Source organism: Eucyclogobius newberryi, unplaced genomic scaffold (genome assembly GCF_026437365.1).
Source record: "Eucyclogobius newberryi isolate DKJ021-1_F unplaced genomic scaffold, fEucNew1.0.hap1 SCAF_8, whole genome shotgun sequence".
Taxonomy (NCBI): Eukaryota; Metazoa; Chordata; class Actinopteri; order Gobiiformes; family Gobiidae; genus Eucyclogobius; species Eucyclogobius newberryi.
This window is the reverse complement of record NW_027316500.1, coordinates 28809649-28832211: the sequence shown is the minus strand read 5'-3', so window position 1 is coordinate 28832211 and position 22563 is coordinate 28809649. Positions and strand designations below refer to the sequence as shown.

Here is a 22563-nt window from a genome sequence, read left to right as displayed (position 1 = left end):
AGAGACACCGCGTTGGCGCCGCTCGTACTCGCAGAAACAGAAAAGGAACAGATGCCACAGATAAAGCCTGATAAGATCGTTTGTTCTGGCTTAAATTGGCCTCATCACAGCAATCAATTAATAATCACACAGCGACCGCCACTCGTTCGTACACCGAGAGCTCGTTCACGTGTAATCCCGGAGTTGTCTTATAATTCGCTTAAATCTCCGGCACCGCCCCGGTTTGTCCTAGATATGTTTTAAGTGTGGGTGAAATCCGATAATCCGAGCGCGTGATTGGAGAGAGACGACCGTACGAATCCTGTCATATTTCCACCGTTTCATTGCTCGTAATTGTGGCGTTCGTCTGCGTCGGTGAATCTGCCCCGTCCCAGAGCCTCCGTCCTGTGACTCAGAAGCCCGTTTAACAAATCCAATGAGACGTCTAGGGCTGAGTACACTTTCTGACCCGATGCTCTGTCTTGGGATAAGCCCGTGTCTTTGGGAGCAATCAATCAAGGTTTATTTGAAGAGCACAGTTCATGCAAAAGTAACTCAAAGTGCTTCATAACAGTAAAAACATATAAAAATCACAATATAACATGGTGAGACAGTGAGTTTTAGTGTTATATTGTGATTTTTACTGTATTTTCCGGACTATAAATCGCACAGTTTTGGCCGGGGTGCGACTTATACTTACATACTTATACTCCGGAGCGACTTATATGTGATATTATTTGTTATTTTCACACTTGCAACCGCATTTCATACTCCAGTGCAACTTATATATGTTTTATTACTTCTCTATTATGCATTTTTTGGCTGGTGCGACTTATACTCCAGTGCGACTTATAGTCCGAAAAATCCGGCAGAAATCACAATATAATATGGTGAGACAGTGAGTTTTAGTGTTGTATGCCACGTGACTTGGGCTGCTCTATGTTTTTTTTTATGTTTTTTTTCGCCCGTAGTCTTTATTGGACAGGACTGCGCTGCGGGAACTGGGGACGAGACTGGGAAAGGACATGCAGCAAACTGTCGGAGCCGGGTTTTATCATTAGCGTGCTTATGAGGGACAGAGGAGTTACGCAAACGCTTAACTATCGAAAGAGAAGGCAGATCCTCCATCCAGGGACGGCTGACCAGAACGGAGAATGTCACTTCTACCGTGGCCTCAGCGGCAACCCACAATCACAAGGAGAACGTGCAAATCCTTCAGGCTGTGAGAATGATGCGGTGATGGCCAGTTTGCCACATTTTGCACGACAAGCCACAACCAAGAAACAACTTTTATCTATAAAGTCTTGAGTTGTACAGAAGAATAAACATTGTATTACCAAATCTAGATCTCCTTCTTCGGCTGAAATAGCTTTGTTTTCCCGGGGTCCGCAGAGGGCCCCCGGTGTGCCGACTTAGCTCGAGGATATTGTCGGTCACGGCGCGAGCGGGTTGTTTATGAAGACTCATGCTCGGAGCGATGCGCTGAGCTCGTGTCTGGAAACAGAGATGCGCCGACTTGAATTGAGTTTTATGGACTTGGGCTGGAGCTGCGGCGGGTCTTAGACGGGCTTTATACAGAGGCTGGACAATCACAGCACGGAGATGAGGCGAGTGCCATTGTGCAGCACGTCGGGCCGCACTGTGGCAACTCACGCATTCAACGTTCTGCAGTCTTGAAATCAAAAACTGCTTTCAATTAAAAAAAAATAAAAATAAGCTTGTGTTTTGTAGGTGGCTGAGAGTACGGTATATTTTAAATCCAAATGTTTTTAAACCTGAAATGGGCACTCAAAGTACTTCACATCAAGGAACCAGTGAAATAAACACTGAAGGCGTGAAAGGTTTGTTGCTGAACATTACAAACATACTGAACAGCTGAAAATAAGAATAAAACGTAATAATTAGATGCTACATGTCATATATTTTTTATCCATCAACAATATCTAATAAAGAAAGCAACACTAGCTACTACTGTATAACATCAAACTGCGAAAATATATATATTTTCTACGAGATATCCGACTTTATGACCCACGAACCAAGTCAAATTACTGTTTAATATGCAGTTAATTGCAACACAATATTTATTTCCTCCTTGATCGCCGCATCAAATATATTGGGCTAATTTCTTCACCGTCCATGTACCACAGGGGTCAGCGCTTGACCCGCTCCTGTTCATCATGCACATGCTTCCACTCTGGCAAATCACACGGAAACATTTACTCATCTTCCAAACTTTACATCTCCGCCAAACCACGGGCCAGTCTTCCCCCTCCGTTTCTCTCAAACGTCCAGAAGAACTCCGACCCTGGTCATCGTCCAACATCCTCAACTTCAAAAGCAATAACGCGGTGCTCATATGCGGCTTCCAGACCACCGCTTTAGAAGTTTCACTCCGCGAGCTTCACCCTGGACCTTCATAACACATCGCCCGCCTCCATAACTCTCTCCTCTCCAGAACTCGGTTGCTCCAACACTCATCCACTCGTTCATTTCCCTCACGCCTGGACTTTTGCAATAGATTCCTGTTTCCCCGAACGCTTCTGAACACGCTCGAACACATTACAAGCTCCGCTGCCGAGATCCTCACTCACGCCCACACGACACCATCACCCGCACTCTCGCTCATCTGCACCGGCTTCTCATAAACTGCCGGATCCGAAACTCTCATCCTCACCTCCGCAAGTCCGTCCACGGTCCAGGCTGCAGACTACGTGACACACGGAGAGTAACTGCACCCCGGGGCCCGCTCCGCTCCCTCCTCGCACACAAAGCGCTGAAGTGGCCAATTTTTAAAAGCACTTCTCGAAACATTTCTGCTTGAATTGGCCTTTAAAGCGACCGCTGCTGTATGTGTGAGTGTGAGGGGCTTTGGGACGTTCCTCTGGTCTTTCATTACACCCTGATTTTAATATATATATACAAATATTGTATGTGCACATTGCAATTCCAACTTATATTATGCTTTGTTATAACTTTACGTCACACTTCTGATATGTAACACCGGCGTGACTGAATACTCAACAGCATCATCGTGAACTCTAATGTTGTGCCTGTCCCATGAGCAAGACACTTTTGTTAAATCGTGCGTATGCAATTGTTTAGGCAGCAGTTTTTTTCTTTTAGTGTAAATTTATTAAAGGCATAACCTAAAGTTAACAAAAATGAAGGCAAAGTTTATTAAAGACAAGCATTTCTCTTTAAACCCGCGTTTAGCAGCGCGAGTCTGACAAACTGATCATGTCCCGTAGTAAAACATCTCCAGCTGTTTCATTCATGCTTTTGTCCGGGGCAGAAGAGAGAAACCTGGACTGCACTGACCCCTACTGTCCCCGCGGCCACACACTCTGAAGAGCACCGGACTCACCGAAGAAAGTGACGGCGAAGCCCTCGAGGACGCACGCCCAGCGCCCGAGGAAGAAGTATCCGCGCGTGTTGGTGAGGAAGCTGATGAGGCCCCCCGTGAGGGACACGAGGAAGTCCGCGATGGCCAGGTTCACGATGATGTAGTTGAGCGGCTGCCGCAGCTTCTTGAAGCGGAAAGTCACGAACATCACGAGGAAGTTCTCACTGAGGGACAGGGACGTGACCACGAACATGAGCACCGCGAGCACCGTGAAGTTCCACGGCTCCACGTTCGGGATGGGCTTGTTGAAGGGGTCCCATGCCTCGCTCTGCGGCGTGGGCTCCGCGTGGGACACGGCGTTCACCGAGAGGCTTAAAGTATCCATTGTCCATGCCTCCTCGCGCGTCACTCCTGCAGCTCGTGCTCAGTCCACGCGCGCTCGGACATAGCGCAAGAAGCGGCAGAACGCGCCGGTAATGAGCGGCCGCATCGGCGCGAGCGCTCTTTATGGAGCGCGCGCTTCCACGTCACCACCGTGTCCGCGAGACGCTCAACACCGCGCGCGACAAGTGTCCAATGCGCACTTTGCCCCCCGCGTCCGTGGGGAGGGGGGCTCCGGGTCCTTGAGGAGGGGGGCTCCGGGTCCTTGAGGAGGGGGGCTCCGGGTCGGTGAGGAGGGGGGCTCCGGGTCCTTGAGGAGGGGGGCTCCGGGTCCTTGAGGAGGGGGGCTCCGGGTCGGTGAGGAGGGGGGCTCCGGGTCCTTGAGGAGGGGGGCTCCGGGTCGGTGAGGAGGGGGGCTCCGGGTCGGTGAGGAGGGGGGCTCCGGGTCCTTGAGGAGGGGGGCTCCGGGTCGGTGAGGAGGGGGGCTCCGGGTCCTTGAGGAGGGGGGTTCCGGGTCCTTGAGGAGGGGGGCTCCGGGTCCTTGAGGAGGGGGGCTCCGGGTCGGTGAGGAGGGGGGCTCCGGGTCGGTGAGGAGGGGGGCTCCGGGTCGGTGAGGCGGGGGGCTCTGGGTCCTTGAGGAGGGGGGCTCCGGGTGCGTGAGGAGGGGGGCTCCGGGTGCGTGAGGAGGGGGGCTCCGGGGGGCTCCGGGTGCGTGAGGAGGGGGGCTCCGGGTCCGTGAGGAGGGGGGCTCCGGGGGGCTCCGGGTGCGTGAGGAGGGGGGCTCCGGGTCCGTGAGGAGGGGGGCTCCGGGGGGCTCCGGGTGCGTGAGGAGGGGGGCTCCGGGTGCGTGAGGAGGGGGGCTCCGGGTCCGTGAGGCGGGGGGCTCCGGGTGCGTGAGGAGGGGGGCTCCGGGGGGCTCCGGGTGTGTAAGGCGGGGGGCTCCGGGTGTGTGAGGAGGGGGGCTCCGGGTGTGTGAGGCGGGGGGCTCCGGGTGCGTGAGGAGGGGGGCTCCGGGTGCGTGAGGAGGGGGGCTCCGGGTGCGTGAGGCGGGGGGCTCCGGGTGCGTGAGGCGGGGGGCTCCGGGTGCGTGAGGCGGGGGGCTCCGGGTGCGTGAGGCGGGTTCACTCGCGCTCTCTCTCCTGACGCCAGCGCGAGCTCTGGACTTTAGACTGTCCGCTTTTCAAACGGTGTCCACTCCAAACAAAGTTAGTTTTAGTGTATTTATGCAATAATAACCATGTCGCTTATTGTAATTGGAAAACATATTTGAATATAAGGTGGAGCCGTAGAGCCTGTGGAAGAGAAGCTTCACCAGTGGATTGAGTTGAGTGAGTAAAAGTGCTCTTCCATCAGAGGATGTGCTTATGTTTTATACACTTTAGCTCAGATCTAAACTTGAAGTATTTGAAGTATGTCCACATCTATAATGTGCTGTTTAAATAATGATCTCACACATTCAATTAGGCCATAATAGATCAATGTAACGTGTATTTCCAGTGTCATTTCCCACTGATTGAAATAAGAAAATACCAATGAAGTCAATTTAAGACAAACTAATACATATAATATTGTCCAGCCAATTAAATGTGTAATAGCTCAAAATGATCCAAATGTTAATATTTTGAATTAGTGCAGCTGTTTTAAGAGCACATGTGTCTTCTCTTAAAGGACTCAGGTCTTTTGTCTTTCACACATGAAGCCTGCGTAAGTTCACCTGGAAGACCTAACCTAAATCTGCGTCGGCCTCCATGGAAGGACCCCTCTCCCCAGCGCCATCATCACACTCAAGCGGGCGTGGCCTGTCCGTCTGTGAGAGTCAGATCCCTCACTTCACCATGGACTCTTCCAGGTTTCTGCACTTATCCCAAAGAGGTTATGCAGTTTTTCCCGGCCAAGAAGGAGGGTGAAAGGTCAGGGGGCGTCTGCGTCATGGCCCCTACACCTGCTCCTCATCCCCAATCAACGCTCTCAGTCACTCCTCCCCGCTCCAATCAACGCACAGGCGGCAGCATTTAAGCGCTCAGGCTGATGGCTCAGTCGCTTCAAACCGTATCTGCGACCCACCACCTCCCCAGCTCCTCCTCTGCATCTATTATTCTCTCCACATCTACCACCACCAGTCTCCAGGCTCCGGGGGAAGGTATCTAATTCAATCAAATCATGGAGTGCCCATGATCGCTACGCCTTCCACCGGGGTCTGAGCGCCAAATAAACTTCGCAATAAAGTTCGCTAAAACATCTTTTCTGCTTTTGTGTCTGAGTCTCTCCAGGGTGAAATGAGTGAAACATGGGCTTTGGTGTTAAATCAAGCCTTAAATCACCTCCGACACGACTGCCCTCTGCGTACCCAGTGTTGTCATGAATCAAACATATTTAACAAATGGTGGGCTTTTCCTGCCGAGCGCTAATTACAATCAATATCTCACACGGCTGTGGCTCGGTCGGCCGAAACAATCCTCAACACGGCACCATTATGGAGCTCTAAAGGACGGGCCGTGGTCTGGAACAAGGACCACCGGGACTAAACCACATGGGGCTGATGGGATTTAACAACGCCTGCACAACGGACCCATCTAAACCTGGAAACTATCACATCCATCAGAAGTAAACTTTACTAAAAGAGGGTTAAACTAAGACCAAACCAGGACTAGATTGAACAATTACGCTACAATTTAAAGTGCCCCCTACAGGTCGGACACCTCATCAAAGTAAAATGCAGTTAAGTTAAATTAAGTTAAGTTAAGAATTTTGCACACAAAAAAAATATTAAAAATGTTATCACAGAATAGCACATTTTTTTAGGTTTATAATTTCACTTCCTGTTTGTAATTGATGACGTCACACTAGGAAATTACCCAACTGGACAAAAACTCATCAAATGTCACAATTATTTTTATTTGACATATAAAACTATATGAGAGCGACTTTATTTTATTGAATTGATGTTTAGAGAGTCAAAAAAGTTGTTTCTTTGTGTATTCTACATTAACTGAATGAGTGTCCCTGGTGTGATGTCACTTCCTGTTTACATCTACAGCTTTTTCAACATTTTCTCCACAAATACTTGCTCGATTGTTGTAAAACTATCATTTATGTGCACAACAGGTATAAATTCACCAAATAAAGTCAAACTTAGAACATCGTAAAAACCTCTCATACGGCCCTTTAACTTTAGACTCAATGAGATTTTAACCAGGATCAGCAATATTTAAAACATCTAAACATGAAGGAAATTAACGTAGCAATAACAATACAACAGTAGTTCTTAAAAATAAATGTTAAAGAAAAATGTTATTGCAAAAACATGTATGGATTTGTATATCATATATATTTGTCAATATTAATTATGGATAAATACAACTGCAAGAACCAACTAACTAACTTAACAACAGCTCTTGAAGTTGAAATGCAGCTGCCGTTTCCACAGCCCCCACAGCTCCACATCATCGTCTCGCTGTCGTCTCCAAAAAACGGAATATACTCGACAGTTACCGGCTGAGTAATTAGAACGACAATTAAATATAGCGACACGCAACGGTATAAAATTAGCATCCGTGGATAAAATGCAACAATTCCAGTGAAAAGTTTTGTAATTTTTTTTGGAAGGAGACAATTTTTGCTTTGCACCTGCGACAGAGAAGAAAGTGCCAAAAGGGGAAGACGGCGCAGGTGCGTTTGAACTTTAAGGGGTTAATGTGGTTTAGCACGACGACAAACAGGGAGTCAGCCGTGCGATAATGTGTTCTATGAGTTCAGTCAGATCCTGCCGCTCTTTTGATCAGTTTGGTGTTTGATGGCCACGATTCCCCACAATTCCTCACGATCACCTACGATCCGCCACGATTCCCCACGATTTCTCACGATTCCCCACAATTCCCCACGATTCCTCACGATCCTCCACGATTCCCCTCGATCACCCACGATCCCCCACGATCCCCCATGATTCCCTACAATCACCCACGATTCCCCACGATTCCTCACGATTCACCACGATTCCTCACAATTCCCCACGATTCCCCACGATTCCTCACGATTCCCCACGATTCCTCACGATCCCCCACGATTCCCCACGATTCCCCACGATCCCCACGATTCCCCACAATTCCTCACAATCCTCCACGATTCCCCTCGATCACCCACGATCCCCTACAATTCCCCACGATTCCCTACGATTCCCCACGATTCCCCACGATTCCTCACGATTCCCCACGATTCCCCGTCGCAGAGGATGCTAAAACAACTAAGACGTAGTTAAATGCACCGTAAGTAAGTAAAGCGCTGTGTTAAATTGACTTTGCGCTACAGGAGTCAAAATGAATTCCCAACTCGCATTCAGCGGTCGTGAGCCGATTCGGTAGCCGCAGCGGCCCTGGGGCAGATTAGAGTGGGACTGACGCGACCCCATCACAGTCGGTGCCAAACGTCTCCACCGGTCGATCTCCTGCTGCCAAAGGTTGGATCGATTGTTCGGCCCGGCCATCGAGTGCCGTTTCGGTCGGCGGAACTGTCGGTGGAATGTGTGTCGAGTCTAAAATACTTTATCTGAAAAGAACAGAGATTCCACTGACTTTCTACAAATAGTATCTGAGGAGAAATCATTTCATCTTGACGACGACGCAAGTGTGAAAATAACACATATAAGTCACTCCGGAGTATAAGTATAAATATAAGTATAAGTCGTACCGCGGCCAAAAAGGTGCTACTTATAGTCCGGAAAATACGGTATTTGAGAAGTCTACGGCCAAAGCTCTGTCAGTAAAAGCATGCGGTCTTGTTTAAGAAATGATTATTTAAAGTACGTTTTATTTGTTTTTAAAAAGAAAATCAAATTGAATATTTTGACTTTTCCTCTGGAGAGAAGTGGCGCCTCTGTGCTCAGCGGAGGAGACAGCGACTCTCCTCTGTCTTTGATCAGGTGGGCTCGCTCGGCGGAAGCGGCCTGTCACAGCCCAGTGCCCATTGCCGAAATGAGGATGTATCACCGCTGCTCCCCGCTCCTGACCCGAGGAGCGCAGCTTTAGTTTGGCAGGTGCTGTCCGTTCTCTCTGCCAGCTCCGACCTTGTGATGGGCACGGGAACGGCCAAAAGGGCGAGGGCGTTCAGTTAGGCACCGGGCTGGACGAAATTATAGCGAAGGGTGTTTAGTTACGTAATTGGCAAAGGCTTTTCAAGTGCCAAGTGTGAAAAAACTGTGGATAATGCGATATACCGTATTTTCTGGAGAATTCATCAGTCGCACCAGCCAAAAAATGCATAATAGAGAAGAAAAAAAACATATATAAGTCGCACTGGAGTATAAGTCGCATTTTTGGGGGAAATTTATTTGATAAAATCCAAGACCAAGAACAAACATTTCATCTTGAAATGCAGTTTAAATTAATAACAGATTAGAGAACATGGTGAATAGGTGTACGTATGCTAACGCTAACACCTTCAGCTACATGAGGCACAGACAGAACTGTGGAAAGTGTCTGGTATGTTAACGTAACATATGAACAGTTATTCAGATAACTATAGCATAAAGAACATGCTAACAAATTTACCAAAGCATCAGTTTTACCCCAAATCACTAAATCCATTGAATTCTTCTTCCTCTGTGTCACTTCTAAACAACTCCACAAACTCCAGAGGAAGAGGAAGTGCAGATTCTTCTTCTGCGCCGCTTAGAGCCTAGAGCGCCCTCTTGTGGTTGTCAGTGTGAAAATAACGAATAATATCACATACAAGTCGCTCTGGAGTATAAGTCGCACCCCGGCCAGAACTATGTAAAAATAGTCTGGAAAATACGGTACACATTTATTTACTTTATATATGCAAAAGGGGAGGAAATATCTGCTGCTGGTTTGATCTGATACATGTTGTGACAGACATTTTGCATTTCCTAATGTCGAAAGTCAAGTTACAACCTACAACAAGTCAAAAGTGAAGTTGTTGTAATGTTCACAATGTAATAACAAGTAATAACCTTTTGACAATATGTTGTTGTTTTTTTATGTGTGAACTGACAATGAGGACTTGAACTTGAGAAACTGTACAATGAAAAATCGAATGTCTAAATGTAGTATATAGAAAAAGAAGTCCGTGTTGATCCCATGACCGCTCAGCGACAGTGGCTTCGGTGCCGTGTGACGGAGCTAATGTCCAGCACCGGTCTATTCCAACTGAATCCCATCTCATCTATTACGGCGTTAAGCCTCCAGCCGAGCACTGACCTGTGGAATTGGCTGCTTTGCTGTTTATCAACCTGAGCCGCGGGACTGGGCGAGAATGGGGGTCCTCGGGGGGGCTCCCGGCGAGTAAAACGACAGTGCTGAGATACAGATGGACTGGTGAAGAAACTGGTCAGTGTAATCTATCAGGAGGAGTTAGGCTCAGATCAGACGAGACACTCAGTCACCAAACGAAGTGGTGAAGTGGTGATTGATTTCTCCACCATTTATCTGAATAAGTGCGAGAGACAAAGTGGAAGTGCCTATCTAAAAAAAAAGAGGAAAATTACAAAAATTAGCATCATTTGAACTGGTCATTTTTTTTGCCATTCTATTATAATAAATGCTTCCTCCCACCGTCCAAACACATGCATGTGTTAGGTAAAAATTGGTGACTCTAAATTGGCCCTAGTGAATGAATGTGAGCGTGAACTGTCTGTAATGTCTGTGTCTCTGTGTTGGCCCTGCGACAAGTTGGCCACTGTCCAGGGTGTACCCCGCCTAAGGCCCGAAGTCACTGGGATAGGCTCCAGTCACCCGCGACCCCGAAAGGGAACAAGCGGTAGAAAATGGATGGATGGATGAATAATCACAAATGATACAAACTAATTAATTCTGCATTTTTTTAGGGCCATGTGATTAAGGTATGGCATGTTTCCAGGAATAAACTTTTTTTTTAGCATTTAATCGTATTTAACAATTGCTGAAAATTCCAAATGATCAGAAATTTGAGTAATGAACGAAATGTGGGAAATGTTCTGAAAAACACACACAAGAGCTCATTAATGTTGTGTCGTAAAATTGTGAATTCCGTATTTTCCGCACTATAAGCGAAACAAAACGTGTGCCACACAAAATCGTTTCGAGGTCAGTAAAGCACAATCAGAATGAATCCATATATAAACGCACTGGATTATAAGGCTCACTGTCAATTTTTGAGAAAATTAAAGGCTTTTAAGTGCGCCTTATAGTGCGGAAAATACAGTAACTTTCTTAGTAGTACAGTAACTTGCTGTTCCTTTATACCATCAGGTGTCAGTCTCCACCTCAACTTTGAGACTTTTTGGACTCTAACGTTTTGGTAAATCGTTTGCCACCTGTTTGCCGCCATTGGAAACTAAAATTATCGCTTCGCACGTTTTTCAATTCCACCACAGTCGTTCACCATAACTCTCAAATCCTCTATATTTTGCACAACTCATGCATGATCCGGCTAAGAGCGTCACCATAAGGCTCATTTGAACTTGAAGGCTTGATGGTACACAGCACAACACCCATAACAATGTCCTAGGTGTCACAATTTTTGGTTTACGATTCATTTGCCCTGTTGATCGGCCTCTGATGTTAAGTTGTAGCATCGACGCTCTATGGCCGTCGAATCAAATCTCCCAAATATGATCGTCTTCATTCGTTATGAAGGTAAGGCACGTGTTATTCTATGTCGCTATGCTGTTGTGGCATTCTTCCTGTGCAGTGAAAATGAGACCGCTGAGTGTCGTCTGCGTCGTACTACGGAGCGTTTTATTCTCTGCGAGGCAGGAAGTGCGCTGTTAGCTGATGTACGTAGATTTACGGTGAGTGTAAATTCTGCCCTGGCCTCTGAAAGTGGTAAAAAGCACTTATAAACTCATCGAGGTTAGTAATTAGGATGCTCGGAATGCATTCGATAAGTGAACAATGACTTTGAATGTCTAAAAAGGAACTAATTCAGTGTTTCCACTTTAAATGTCACTAAGGAGGCCGGTCAGGATCAGAGGGCGACCGCAGTGCCACGTCTGGGGAACCTTCTACGAAGCTTGGTCAGGAGGATTTCGTCGTTTTGGGTTGATGGGCGAAACCGAAACGCACCAAGACACAAGCAGGACACGCAAACTCCACACAGAAGGATCCACGGCACGGAAATCCAGAACTTTCCCGCCGTGACGCAAGAACCAGCCACTTTCTGCTACTTTATGCCATTCGCTGATCTGGGATTGTCATAGTAATCTCTTTATTTCCATTTGTATTTCACATGTTATTAAGATGCTATTACAAAACAATACATCATGATCAGCTCTTACTGGTGGTGAATGTGCAAGTCACAGCTAACAATGGAACTGACCTCGAAATAAAACCCAGGACCTTCTTGCTGTGAGTGAAAGTGGTATGTGTTTGATACCCGGGTTGCAACCTTCCCTTTTATCTATTACTTACTGTTATTTATTTTATTTATTTTGTATTATTCTTTATCTCTGCATTACTGTGCTCGGTCCAAAGTGTGATCCATCACCAAACTCTGGAAATCATTTAGACTTTAGCTCCCAATTAGCTCCCAATTAGCTCCCAATTAGCTCCCAATTAGCTCACAATTAGCTCACAATTAGCTCACGTTGAACAGAGAAAACATGTTTCTTGATTCGTAGTGATCAAATTGCCTCGGTAAACATAATCCTCCAGCTGTCCATCCGTCCTTCCATCCATCCTTAAAGTCACATGACCCTTCACATTTAGCAGAAGCAGATATTCAACCATAAAAGCCGCAAAACCATTGCTCAAAAGTCTTTTCCCAGTGTCAAAACAACAGAACTTTGCCCGATCATCATTAAAACGAACTCTTGCAATGTTCACACGATGCACATTTGTGTCTCGACCTTGATATGATGCGCAGAACCCTTTTTTATTACCCATGCATCTTGGCACAGTAGCTGTTATTGGACATGTGGTGCTCCTTCCCCCCGAATTTGCTGACAGCATTGAACAAACAGGAGAAGTCAGGCCTTTTCAGATTAATTACAGTGACAGAGAGTGCGGAGCTGAACCGTACACGGCGACAAAACAACACACCGCGCGCCAAGAGAAACAAAAATGGGAACTGCTCTCCTGCGCGAACCGATGTCTGTAGCCCGAATGTGACATGGTTTGTTTCTACAGAAGGATTCAAACAAACACTGGCTTATAATTATCTGTATTATGACATTGTTGCAGGCTAAAGGGCTGAAAGCTGGTCGAGTAATAATAGACCAGTTTCTCAAAGATCTGGCGCATTTTTCGTCCACTTTCATAGCTTCTTCGACAATACAGAGTCAAGTCTTGAGTGTTACAGGAATAAAAAGATATTGAAACATGGCGCAGTAGATCATTGTAAACGTTGGTGGGTCTCGGTGCCTTTAGGAAGTAAATAATTGTGCCCTTATGTACTCTGGGCCTACAATCCGACGCCCCCTAGTGTCTGACAAAACCAGCAGCTTAAGACACGTCTCCAACCCTCACGTGAGGCTTGGACTGGAGGCTGAAACGTGTGAAGCAGGTAAACAGACTCTCCTGTCCTGACAAAAAGAACGGTTGCGTAACAGTTTAAAAGATATTGAAGAACCTTGACCAAAGAGATAAGATAAGATATGCCTTTCTTTGTCCACACGTGGGGAAAGTTCAGTGCTGCAACACAAGTAGATACAGAAGAAAGGAACATGTACAGAACCTCTCATATTCTTCATAGGGAGAAGAGAGATGAAAAAAATTGAAAATACATTTAAATTTAACAATTAAACAGTTTTTTAATTAAAAAAAGAAAACGGAAAAAAAAGAAAAATTGTAATTAAAAAAAAGAAAAATTGTAATAAAAAAAAGAAAAATTATAATTAAAAAAAAGAAAAATTGTAATTAAAAAAAAGAAAAATTTTAATTAAAAAAAGAAGGAAAAAAATTGAAAAAAAGAAAAAAAAAGTTGAGGGCAAGGCAAGTTTATTTGTGGAGCACATTTCATACACAAGGCAATTCAAAGTGCTTCACACACAGGAAAAAATGCATTCAAATCACAAAGAAATGACAGAAATCACACAACAGTTTAAGACATGAAAGAGAAGAGTGCAAACCCTTATACAGCAATGGAACCCCTCCCCCAATACAAGTGACCCGGGTTAAATAAACCACCTCTCCATCAATTGAAGGGACTTATTTTTCTCTATAGAATAACTCCTGAATGAATGAACCTGTGGGAATAACATTTGACCACACAAAGCATTGAAGCACAACCAGAACGCAGCAGCAGCAGCAGCAGCAGCAGCAGCAGCAGCAGCAGCAGCAGCAGCAGCAGCAGCAGCAGCAGCAGCTACAGGAGCAGCAGCAGCAGGAGCAGCAGCAGCTACAGCAGCAGCAGGAGCAGCAGCAGCAGCAGCAGCAGCAGCAGCTACAGGAGCAGCAGCAGCAGGAGCAGCAGCAGCTACAGCAGCAGCAGGAGCAGCAGCAGCAGGAGCAGCAGCAGCAGCAGCAGCAGCAGGAGCAGCAGCAGCAGCTACAGGAGCAGCAGCAGCAGGAGCAGCAGCAGCAGCAGCAGCTACAGGAGCAGCAGCAGCAGGTGCAGCAGCAGCTACAGCAGCAGCAGGAGCAGCAGCAGCAGCAGCAGCAGGAGCAGCAGCAGCAGCTACAGGAGCAGCAGCAGGAGCAGCAGCAGCAGCAGCAGGAGCAGCAGCAGCTACAGCAGCAGCATTAGCAGGAGCAGCAGCAGCAGCAGCAGGAGCAGCAGCAGCAGCAGCAGCAGCAGCTACAGGAGCAGCAGCAGCAGCAGCAGGAGCAGCAGCAGCAGCAGCAGCAGCAGCTACAGGAGCAGCAGCAGCAGCAGCAGCAGCAGGAGCAGCAGCAGCTACAGCAGCAGCAGCAGCAGGAGCAGCAGCAGCAGCAGCAGCAGGAGCAGCAGCTACAGGGGCAGCAGCAGCAGGAGCAGCAGCAGCAGCAGCAGGAGCAGCAGCAGCAGCAGCAGGAGCAGCAGCAGCAGGAGCAGCAGCAGCAGCAGCAGCAGCAGCTACAGCAGCAGCAGCAGCAGGAGCAGCAGCAGCAGCAGCAGGAGCAGCAGCAGCTACAGCAGCAGCAGCAGCAGGAGCAGCAGAAGCAGCAGCAGCAGCAGCAGCAGCAGCTACAGGAGCAGCAGCAGCAGCAGCAGGAGCAGCAGCTACAGCAGCAGCAGCAGCAGCAGCAGCTACAGCAGCAGCAGCAGCAGCAGCAGGAGCAGCAGCAGCAGCTACAGCAGCAGCTACAGCAGCAGCAGCAGCAGCAGCAGCAGGAGCAGCAGCAGCTACAGCAGCAGCAGCAGCAGGAGCAGCAGAAGCAGCAGCAGCAGCAGCAGCAGCAGCTACAGGAGCAGCAGCAGCAGCTACAGCAGCAGCAGCAGCAGCAGCAGGAGCAGCAGCAGCAGCTACAGCAGCAGCTACAGCAGCAGCAGCAGCAGCAGCAGCAGCAGCAGCAGATCATCAAAACGCCGTGAAACAACCTCTGAAGACTCCGGACGAGATAAACCCAGTGCCATTATTTGACGCTAGATGTGCAGCGCGAGCTTCCACGAACCTGCCCCTGACTTTTTAAAGAAGACGATATGTGAACGAGTCGGATTAACCCCACGTGAAAGATGCGACGTCTCGCTCCGGCTCCTGCGCCGGCCGTCAACGCGAAGGTCACAGCGGTCCCTCCAATCCGCTGCGATCAATAGTTCCTCACCCACCACAAAGCTCCCAGGACATTTCTTTATTGACCTTAACTAAACTTACATCTTCACAAAAACACATTATCTTATGTGATGAGTTATTGACACTTGCCTAATTGGTTTGTTTGACGGAGAGTGTTGGCGCGTCGTTAGGGAAGGCGCTGTAATCCTGGTGCCACTGGTTTCCATGTGTTTCCATGTTGTAGAGGCACAAACGACGGATGTGACAAGATTCATAGATGTGTTTTTCCCTGTTCACAGTATGTGCAGGATGAACGTTTGGCTGAAAGAGGCTTAAGGTAGAAATGAAGGTGATAGTGGGTGACTGCGGTCCTCCGACAGATAATGACTCAGACTTAAATGTGCTAGAATAATAAGATAATCAGCCGCTGTGAGGTTGAGGTCTACAGAGCCTTTAAACGTCTGTAATGGAGATAACTGTTAAGTGGAACATAATGCAAATGTAAATTATATAACAACTTGGACACATGTAATACATATACATCATTTATTTAATTAGAAGGAGATTGTGGCAAACGCCTTTACAGCTAAATAAGATGAATTCATTTGGATTTGTTGAGAGACTTTTAGCATACTGAGGTCATGATTTTTAAACGTTGATATTTTTACCCCCAAAATGTATGAAAAAGATAGATAGCTGGACAGAAAGATAGAAATACACTTGATAAATCCCGCAGGAAATTTCAAAAGCATCATCTTGGCGTAACTCTTGTTCTTCTTGGCTGCACTCTTGTTGACTCCATTCACTCATCTTTAAACGCTCTGATTCGAACCAAATGCCAGTGTAATGTCATTTGTGATAAAAGGACACTGTGTCCCGAAGCCGCCTGCTCCGCCGTGTTTTTAATGACTTTTGGAGGGACAAATGAACTCTTCTCCACAGACTGATGGAAATATGTCACGCTGCTACGTTTCCCTTGACGATGGGCCGTGTGCGGATCTTTGAGCCCATTCAGCGGCTCGTTATATAGAATAAGAAATAATCTAATGAATACATTGCCCTTTGAACATGAATCGGTTCAGCCGTTGTGAATCATAACGGACACAATGTGGTTTATCGGTGGGTTAATGAAAGAGTCTTATTCTATTACTGAGCACAAAACTGCAGCCGCTCTTTGTTCCAAGTTTAGCATCAAGAACTGGCCTTGGTTTCACATCATTTCGTCTGTATATTTTAATTTCATTTTTAAAGCATCTGTAACATAAACGTGTCCGTCCCATAAACGGGTCGTTCCGCTGAGCGATCCATCCATCGAGTTTAATGCTGTCGATGATGCAATAATGTTAACAACGACTTTCAAACATTGTTCCGTTCACTTTTGAAATCAATTCAAAGAAAACGCCTTTGAAAAGAACCGTTAAATATGCATCGAAAACCAGATCAATGGCGGGAAAAACGCCACGAATCCCAAGCAAAAAAAGAAACAAACATCTTAAAATGACATCATCACCTTCCTCATAATGGAAGCTTTAATGTCGGCGCTGACTCAGTCCAAATCAACGTACTGAGGCTCCCAGACCTCTCTTTGAACCCAAGGCCTATCGACTCCCGTGTGGTCAGGCGCAGATGACCTATGGCGACATCGCCCGCGCGCATGTCGGAAAAACCTCAGCTCATTTGCCCCGTCGCGCCGCGCTTGGACCTTTCGCCACTTCAAACGGTCTTCGGTTTTAAGCGAAAGCCCGGGCGAGCTCTCCGGAAGGTTTTTCGGGCGACTTGGTTTTGATGACTCCGCTCTCGCCGGACCTTTTCTGCATATGCCAGTCGAGCGAATGGCATTACACGTCGCCGGTTCATTTGCCAAGTCTCTTATCGCGCACATGAGAGGCCCAGACCCCCCCCCCCCCCCCCCCCCCCCCCCCCCTTTAAAGAAACAGATAATTATTGTCAGCGCTTTCCAGGAATCCACGGTATGGGAAATAGGCATTTCATTCATTGGTTGGGTGGAAGATGAAAGCCAGGTTTTCTGATAGAGTTGTAAAGAGTAGGGGGAGGGTAAGTAGTTAGAATAATGATAGAAGCTTCTTTCTTGTTGCCATTAATGAACGTATTAATTAGTGCCTTAATTTATGGTTTCTTCATGCTTCCTGTAACCACGGATGATCAAGACTTAATGTACTTTCATGCTTCACGATATAATGTCGGTCCTTGATTGTCGGTGCGATTCGTGTCGTCCGTTAAGTCAAAAATTGTCTGGAGCTTTATCTCAGTCCAATATTTCTGAGCAAAAATCATGTTTTTTCCTCTTGGATGCCACAGTTTCAACAGCTGGAACTTTTCATACTTATGGCATTATGTTACATTATTTAACCGTATGATTACCTCATACAAGATTTTATGATGTGACTAAATACATTTTCATCCTTTTAATTTGTCAAATTCTCTCGTGTGTCATATGTTCTGACGGTCAATGATGTGTTTTCTAACAAACCGTAAGGAAGAAGCTGTACAGTGACAAGTATGGATATTATACCTTTATATTAGCAATCCAATGTTATTTATAGAGCACAATTCGAACAAAGTGCAAGTCAAAGTGCTTTATAATGCTAAAAACACATAAACAGAATACAGTGTAAGTCACAATAAATAAATTAAAACACATTAACATGGTATTTAAAATATTGAAAACCAGATAAAAGTATTTCAGTCACAAAAACAAAGTCTTTATCTTAGATTTAGACACAGCCGAGGTGAGGTCTATTCCAGACCTTTATAACAATGACATCTAAATACACAGTATAGTATTTAGTTTACCTTCATTAAGGATGTAGTCATCATGTACTTCAGCTAATGGACATGAAGGAAACATGAATAACATCACCGTATAACACTTTAAACTGTGGTGCTAATACTCACACAGCAGACGACTTAATGTTACGTACGAACAATATGTTTCCATCCTTCTCTTAATTCCCTTCAGCTGCAACATCCGCGCTGAATATTAACCACTAATATAATAAACCACTAAATCACCAGTTGGGGATTTGCTTGGAGGGGCCATTGAGGGGCCATTGAGGGGCCATTGAGAGGCATTTAGCCCATGAAACCTCGCCTGTGCCACACTCGATCCCGTCACGCCAGATTCACGCGCCACATCCGCGTCGATCAATGTTTCTGTCGTGACGTAAAAGTTCAAAATTCATCCGTCCATTAACTTCCATAGAAAATTGGCGAACGGGCGTTAATTAGCCTGTAAAAGTCCGACCGAACCGTTTCGTCGCGTGTCGGAATCGGAGCTCGACATCAGCGAAACGACCGTGGCCGCCTCCGCCCGCCTCCACCTTGTATAAATGCTAATTGCGCCTTTTGTTACTGTACACAATGCCCCGTGTTCCCCCGGCACATGTTAATAACGCGCAATGGTCCCGTGACGCGCGAGCAACCTTTAGCGAGCGCTCAGGTAAACGACTTTGGTGTTAAATAGTTCATTTGTTGTAACCTTTTAGCAGGAGGATTGAATCATAGCGCGCGCTGCTTTGGTTTGATGTGACGCGGGAGCCGCCTGGACTCCGCCGTGTCGCTGTGGCCTGACCTTTACAGACCGCACTCCAGGGGCGGCGCAGTAAATGTCGGATCGCATTCCATTATGACGAAAAAGTTGCCGATATCTTAATTATTGTTTCGTTTTTCTCTGGACGGAAACAGTGTCACAAATTAAGAAATGTCAGAATAAGATAGTATCTTTTGCGCGCGCTTTTCATTGGCGTCTTAATGAGGTGGAGAGACTTGGTATTGGACTCGGAATACTAAAGAGCTGACCACAACTTCTGCCATTTACTCTGAAGTCAGTCCTATCATCCTGACTCTGAAAGTATAACCAATGATCAATAAATTAAAAAAGAAGCCTTGCACAAACATATATGTTCTACTATTTACACCATTTTGGGGCCAGTCTGAGATTTTGGAGTCAACTGGACAATACTGTGGAGGGCCAAATTTCGCACAGGGGCCAGACCATAACCAATCAGCAATCAGTATCTCAAAAACAGCTCTTGCATAATCGATGATATTGTCAGCACAAACGTTTGGGACTGTTCACGAATTTCTGCAAACAATCACCAAGAAAAGATGAAACCGAAACAGTTTGTCTCGCTCAAAAGGTGGAAGTTTATTCACGTGCACAATGAACGAATCTCTCTCCCTGACAGAGGAATCTTTCTCCACCTCCAGGACACTTACAAAGCACATCTTTTAAAGGCAGTGACACAAATGGACTCATACTCACATCATCATCAAAAGAGATAGAACAACCATCACGGATGCAAAGATTTCAGCTATCTCATTCAGAGGTGACCTGACCCTCATTCAGAGGTGACCTGACCCTCATTCAGAGGTGACCTGACCCTCACTCGGAGGTGACCTGACCCTCATTCAGAGGTGACCTGACCCTCATTCAGAGGTGACCTGACCCTCATTCAGAGGCGACCTGACCCTCATTCAGAGGCGACCTGACCCTCATTCAGAGGTGACCTGACCCTCATTCAGAGGTGACCTGACCCTCATTCAGAGGCGACCTGACCCTCATTCAGAGGCGACCTGACCCTCATTCAGAGGCGACCTGACCCTCATTCAGAGGTGACCTGACCCTCATTCAGAGGTGACCTGACCCTCAATCAGAGGTGACCTGACCCTCATTCAGAGGTGACCTGACCCTCAATCAGAGGTGACCTGACCCTCAATCAGAGGTGACCTGACCCTCACTCGGAGGTGACCTGACCCTCACTCGGTGGTGACCTGACCCTCACTCGGAGGTGACCTGACCCTCACTCGGAGGTGACCTGACCCTCAATCGGAGGTGACCTGACCCTCAATCGGAGGTGACCTGACCCTCACTCGGAGGTGACCTGACCCTCACTCGGAGGTGACCTGACCCTCACTCGGAGGTGACCTGACCCTCAATCGGAGGTGACCTGACCCTCACTCGGAGGTGACCTGACCCTCAGTCGGAGGTGACCTGACCCTCAATCGGAGGTGACCTGACCCTCACTCGGAGGTGACCTGACCCTCACTCGGAGGTGACCTGACCCTCAGTCGGAGGTGACCTGACCCTCACTCGGAGGTGACCTGACCCTCACTCGGAGGTGACCTGACCCTCAATCGGAGGTGACCTGACCCTCACTCGGAGGTGACCTGACCCTCATTCGGAGGTGACCTGACCCTCACTCGGAGGTGACCTGACCCTCACTCGGAGGTGACCTGACCCTCATTCAGAGGCGACCTGACCCTCATTCAGAGGCGACCTGACCCTCATTCAGAGGTGACCTGACCCTCATTCAGAGGTGACCTGACCCTCATTCAGAGGCGACCTGACCCTCATTCAGAGGCGACCTGACCCTCATTCAGAGGCGACCTGACCCTCATTCAGAGGTGACCTGACCCTCATTCAGAGGTGACCTGACCCTCATTCAGAGGTGACCTGACCCTCAATCAGAGGTGACCTGACCCTCATTCAGAGGTGACCTGACCCTCAATCAGAGGTGACCTGACCCTCACTCGGAGGTGACCTGACCCTCACTCGGTGGTGACCTGACCCTCACTCGGAGGTGACCTGACCCTCACTCGGAGGTGACCTGACCCTCAATCGGAGGTGACCTGACCCTCAATCGGAGGTGACCTGACCCTCACTCGGAGGTGACCTGACCCTCACTCGGAGGTGACCTGACCCTCACTCGGAGGTGACCTGACCCTCAATCGGAGGTGACCTGACCCTCACTCGGAGGTGACCTGACCCTCAGTCGGAGGTGACCTGACCCTCAATCGGAGGTGACCTGACCCTCACTCGGAGGTGACCTGACCCTCACTCGGAGGTGACCTGACCCTCAGTCGGAGGTGACCTGACCCTCACTCGGAGGTGACCTGACCCTCACTCGGAGGTGACCTGACCCTCAATCGGAGGTGACCTGACCCTCACTCGGAGGTGACCTGACCCTCATTCGGAGGTGACCTGACCCTCACTCGGAGGTGACCTGACCCTCAATCGGAGGTGACCTGACCCTCACTCGGAGGTGACCTGACCCTCACTCGGAGGTGACCTGACCCTCAGTCGGAGGTGACCTGACCCTCAATCGGAGGTGACCTGACCCTCACTCGGAGGTGACCTGACCCTCACTCGGAGGTGACCTGACCCTCAGTCGGAGGTGACCTGACCCTCAATCGGAGGTGACCTGACCCTCACTCGGAGGTGACCTGACCCTCACTCGGAGGTGACCTGACCCTCAATCGGAGGTGACCTGACCCTCACTCGGAGGTGACCTGACCCTCACTCGGAGGTGACCTACACGGGTTTTAAGGCTCAGCTTAAAACCTTTTTATTTAGTCGAGCCTTTTAATTGCATTTGCTTTACGGACTGATTTGACTGTATATTGTTGTATATGTATTGCTCACTGTAAGTTTTTGGTGTTTTTATTGTTTTATTCTGTGTTTTGTGAAGCACTTTGTGACTTCTGTCTGGGAAAGGTGCTATACAAATAAAATGTACTTACTTACTTTACATTTGTTCACTGAGTGTAATCCCTCATTCGTCCAGGAGTGATCCATTGTAGAAAAAAATAAAAATAAAATCCTCTTATCGGCATGTTTGAGTTCACGCTAAGTCATTCTTAATTTGCGTATCTTTAAGGAACATGTTGTTTTCTGATAAAGTGATAAGTTTTCCTATTTTTTTTTTACATAAACCTTAGATTAGCACACACACCAAAGCCTGTAAAAAGCAGTCCTCCCCGGAGTAAATGCAATGCACCTGCGCCCCTTTATCTAGCTTTTCCATGTCGTTATTGTGGGACTATTTTCTTGGCAGAGGCAGACGCACCGGCTTCAGCTGTGGACGTATCACCGCCACCATCTCCACTTTTCCAATTCCATGAGAACAGATATGGCAATGAGTTATTCCCTCTAATCTCACAAGACTTTTTTTGGAGTTATTTAAACATTTGCGGAGTCCAACTTTATTTTTTTACGACATGTCAGTGTGAGGAATTGGAAACGTTCTCGTGTGGAATAAAGGCGGTGTAGCGCGGCGGTCGCTGTGGTCGTCGTGGATGTGGTGGATGCAGTGGCCTGAGGAGGGCTGTGCAGGAGCAGCTGGAGAGTGTTGGTTTATGTTTATAGATCTCCCCATAATGTCCCCTCATGGCAACATATGGTGAACCCGGCCCAGATTGAGCTGACGGATGG

General features: G+C 47.5%; 1 protein-coding gene across 1 annotated transcript in view; it reads right to left on the bottom strand.

Moving 5' to 3' along the window:
• valopa (vertebrate ancient long opsin a) overlaps positions 1-3789 on the bottom strand; it is a 55905-nt gene extending 52116 nt beyond the window's left edge. The window contains exon 1 of the mRNA XM_072437401.1: positions 3347-3789. Within this exon, the coding sequence (XP_072293502.1) occupies positions 3347-3710 (364 nt within the window). The 5' untranslated portion in view covers positions 3711-3789. The remainder of the gene's footprint in view (positions 1-3346) is intronic.
• Positions 3790-22563: the final 18774 nt, after the last annotated feature.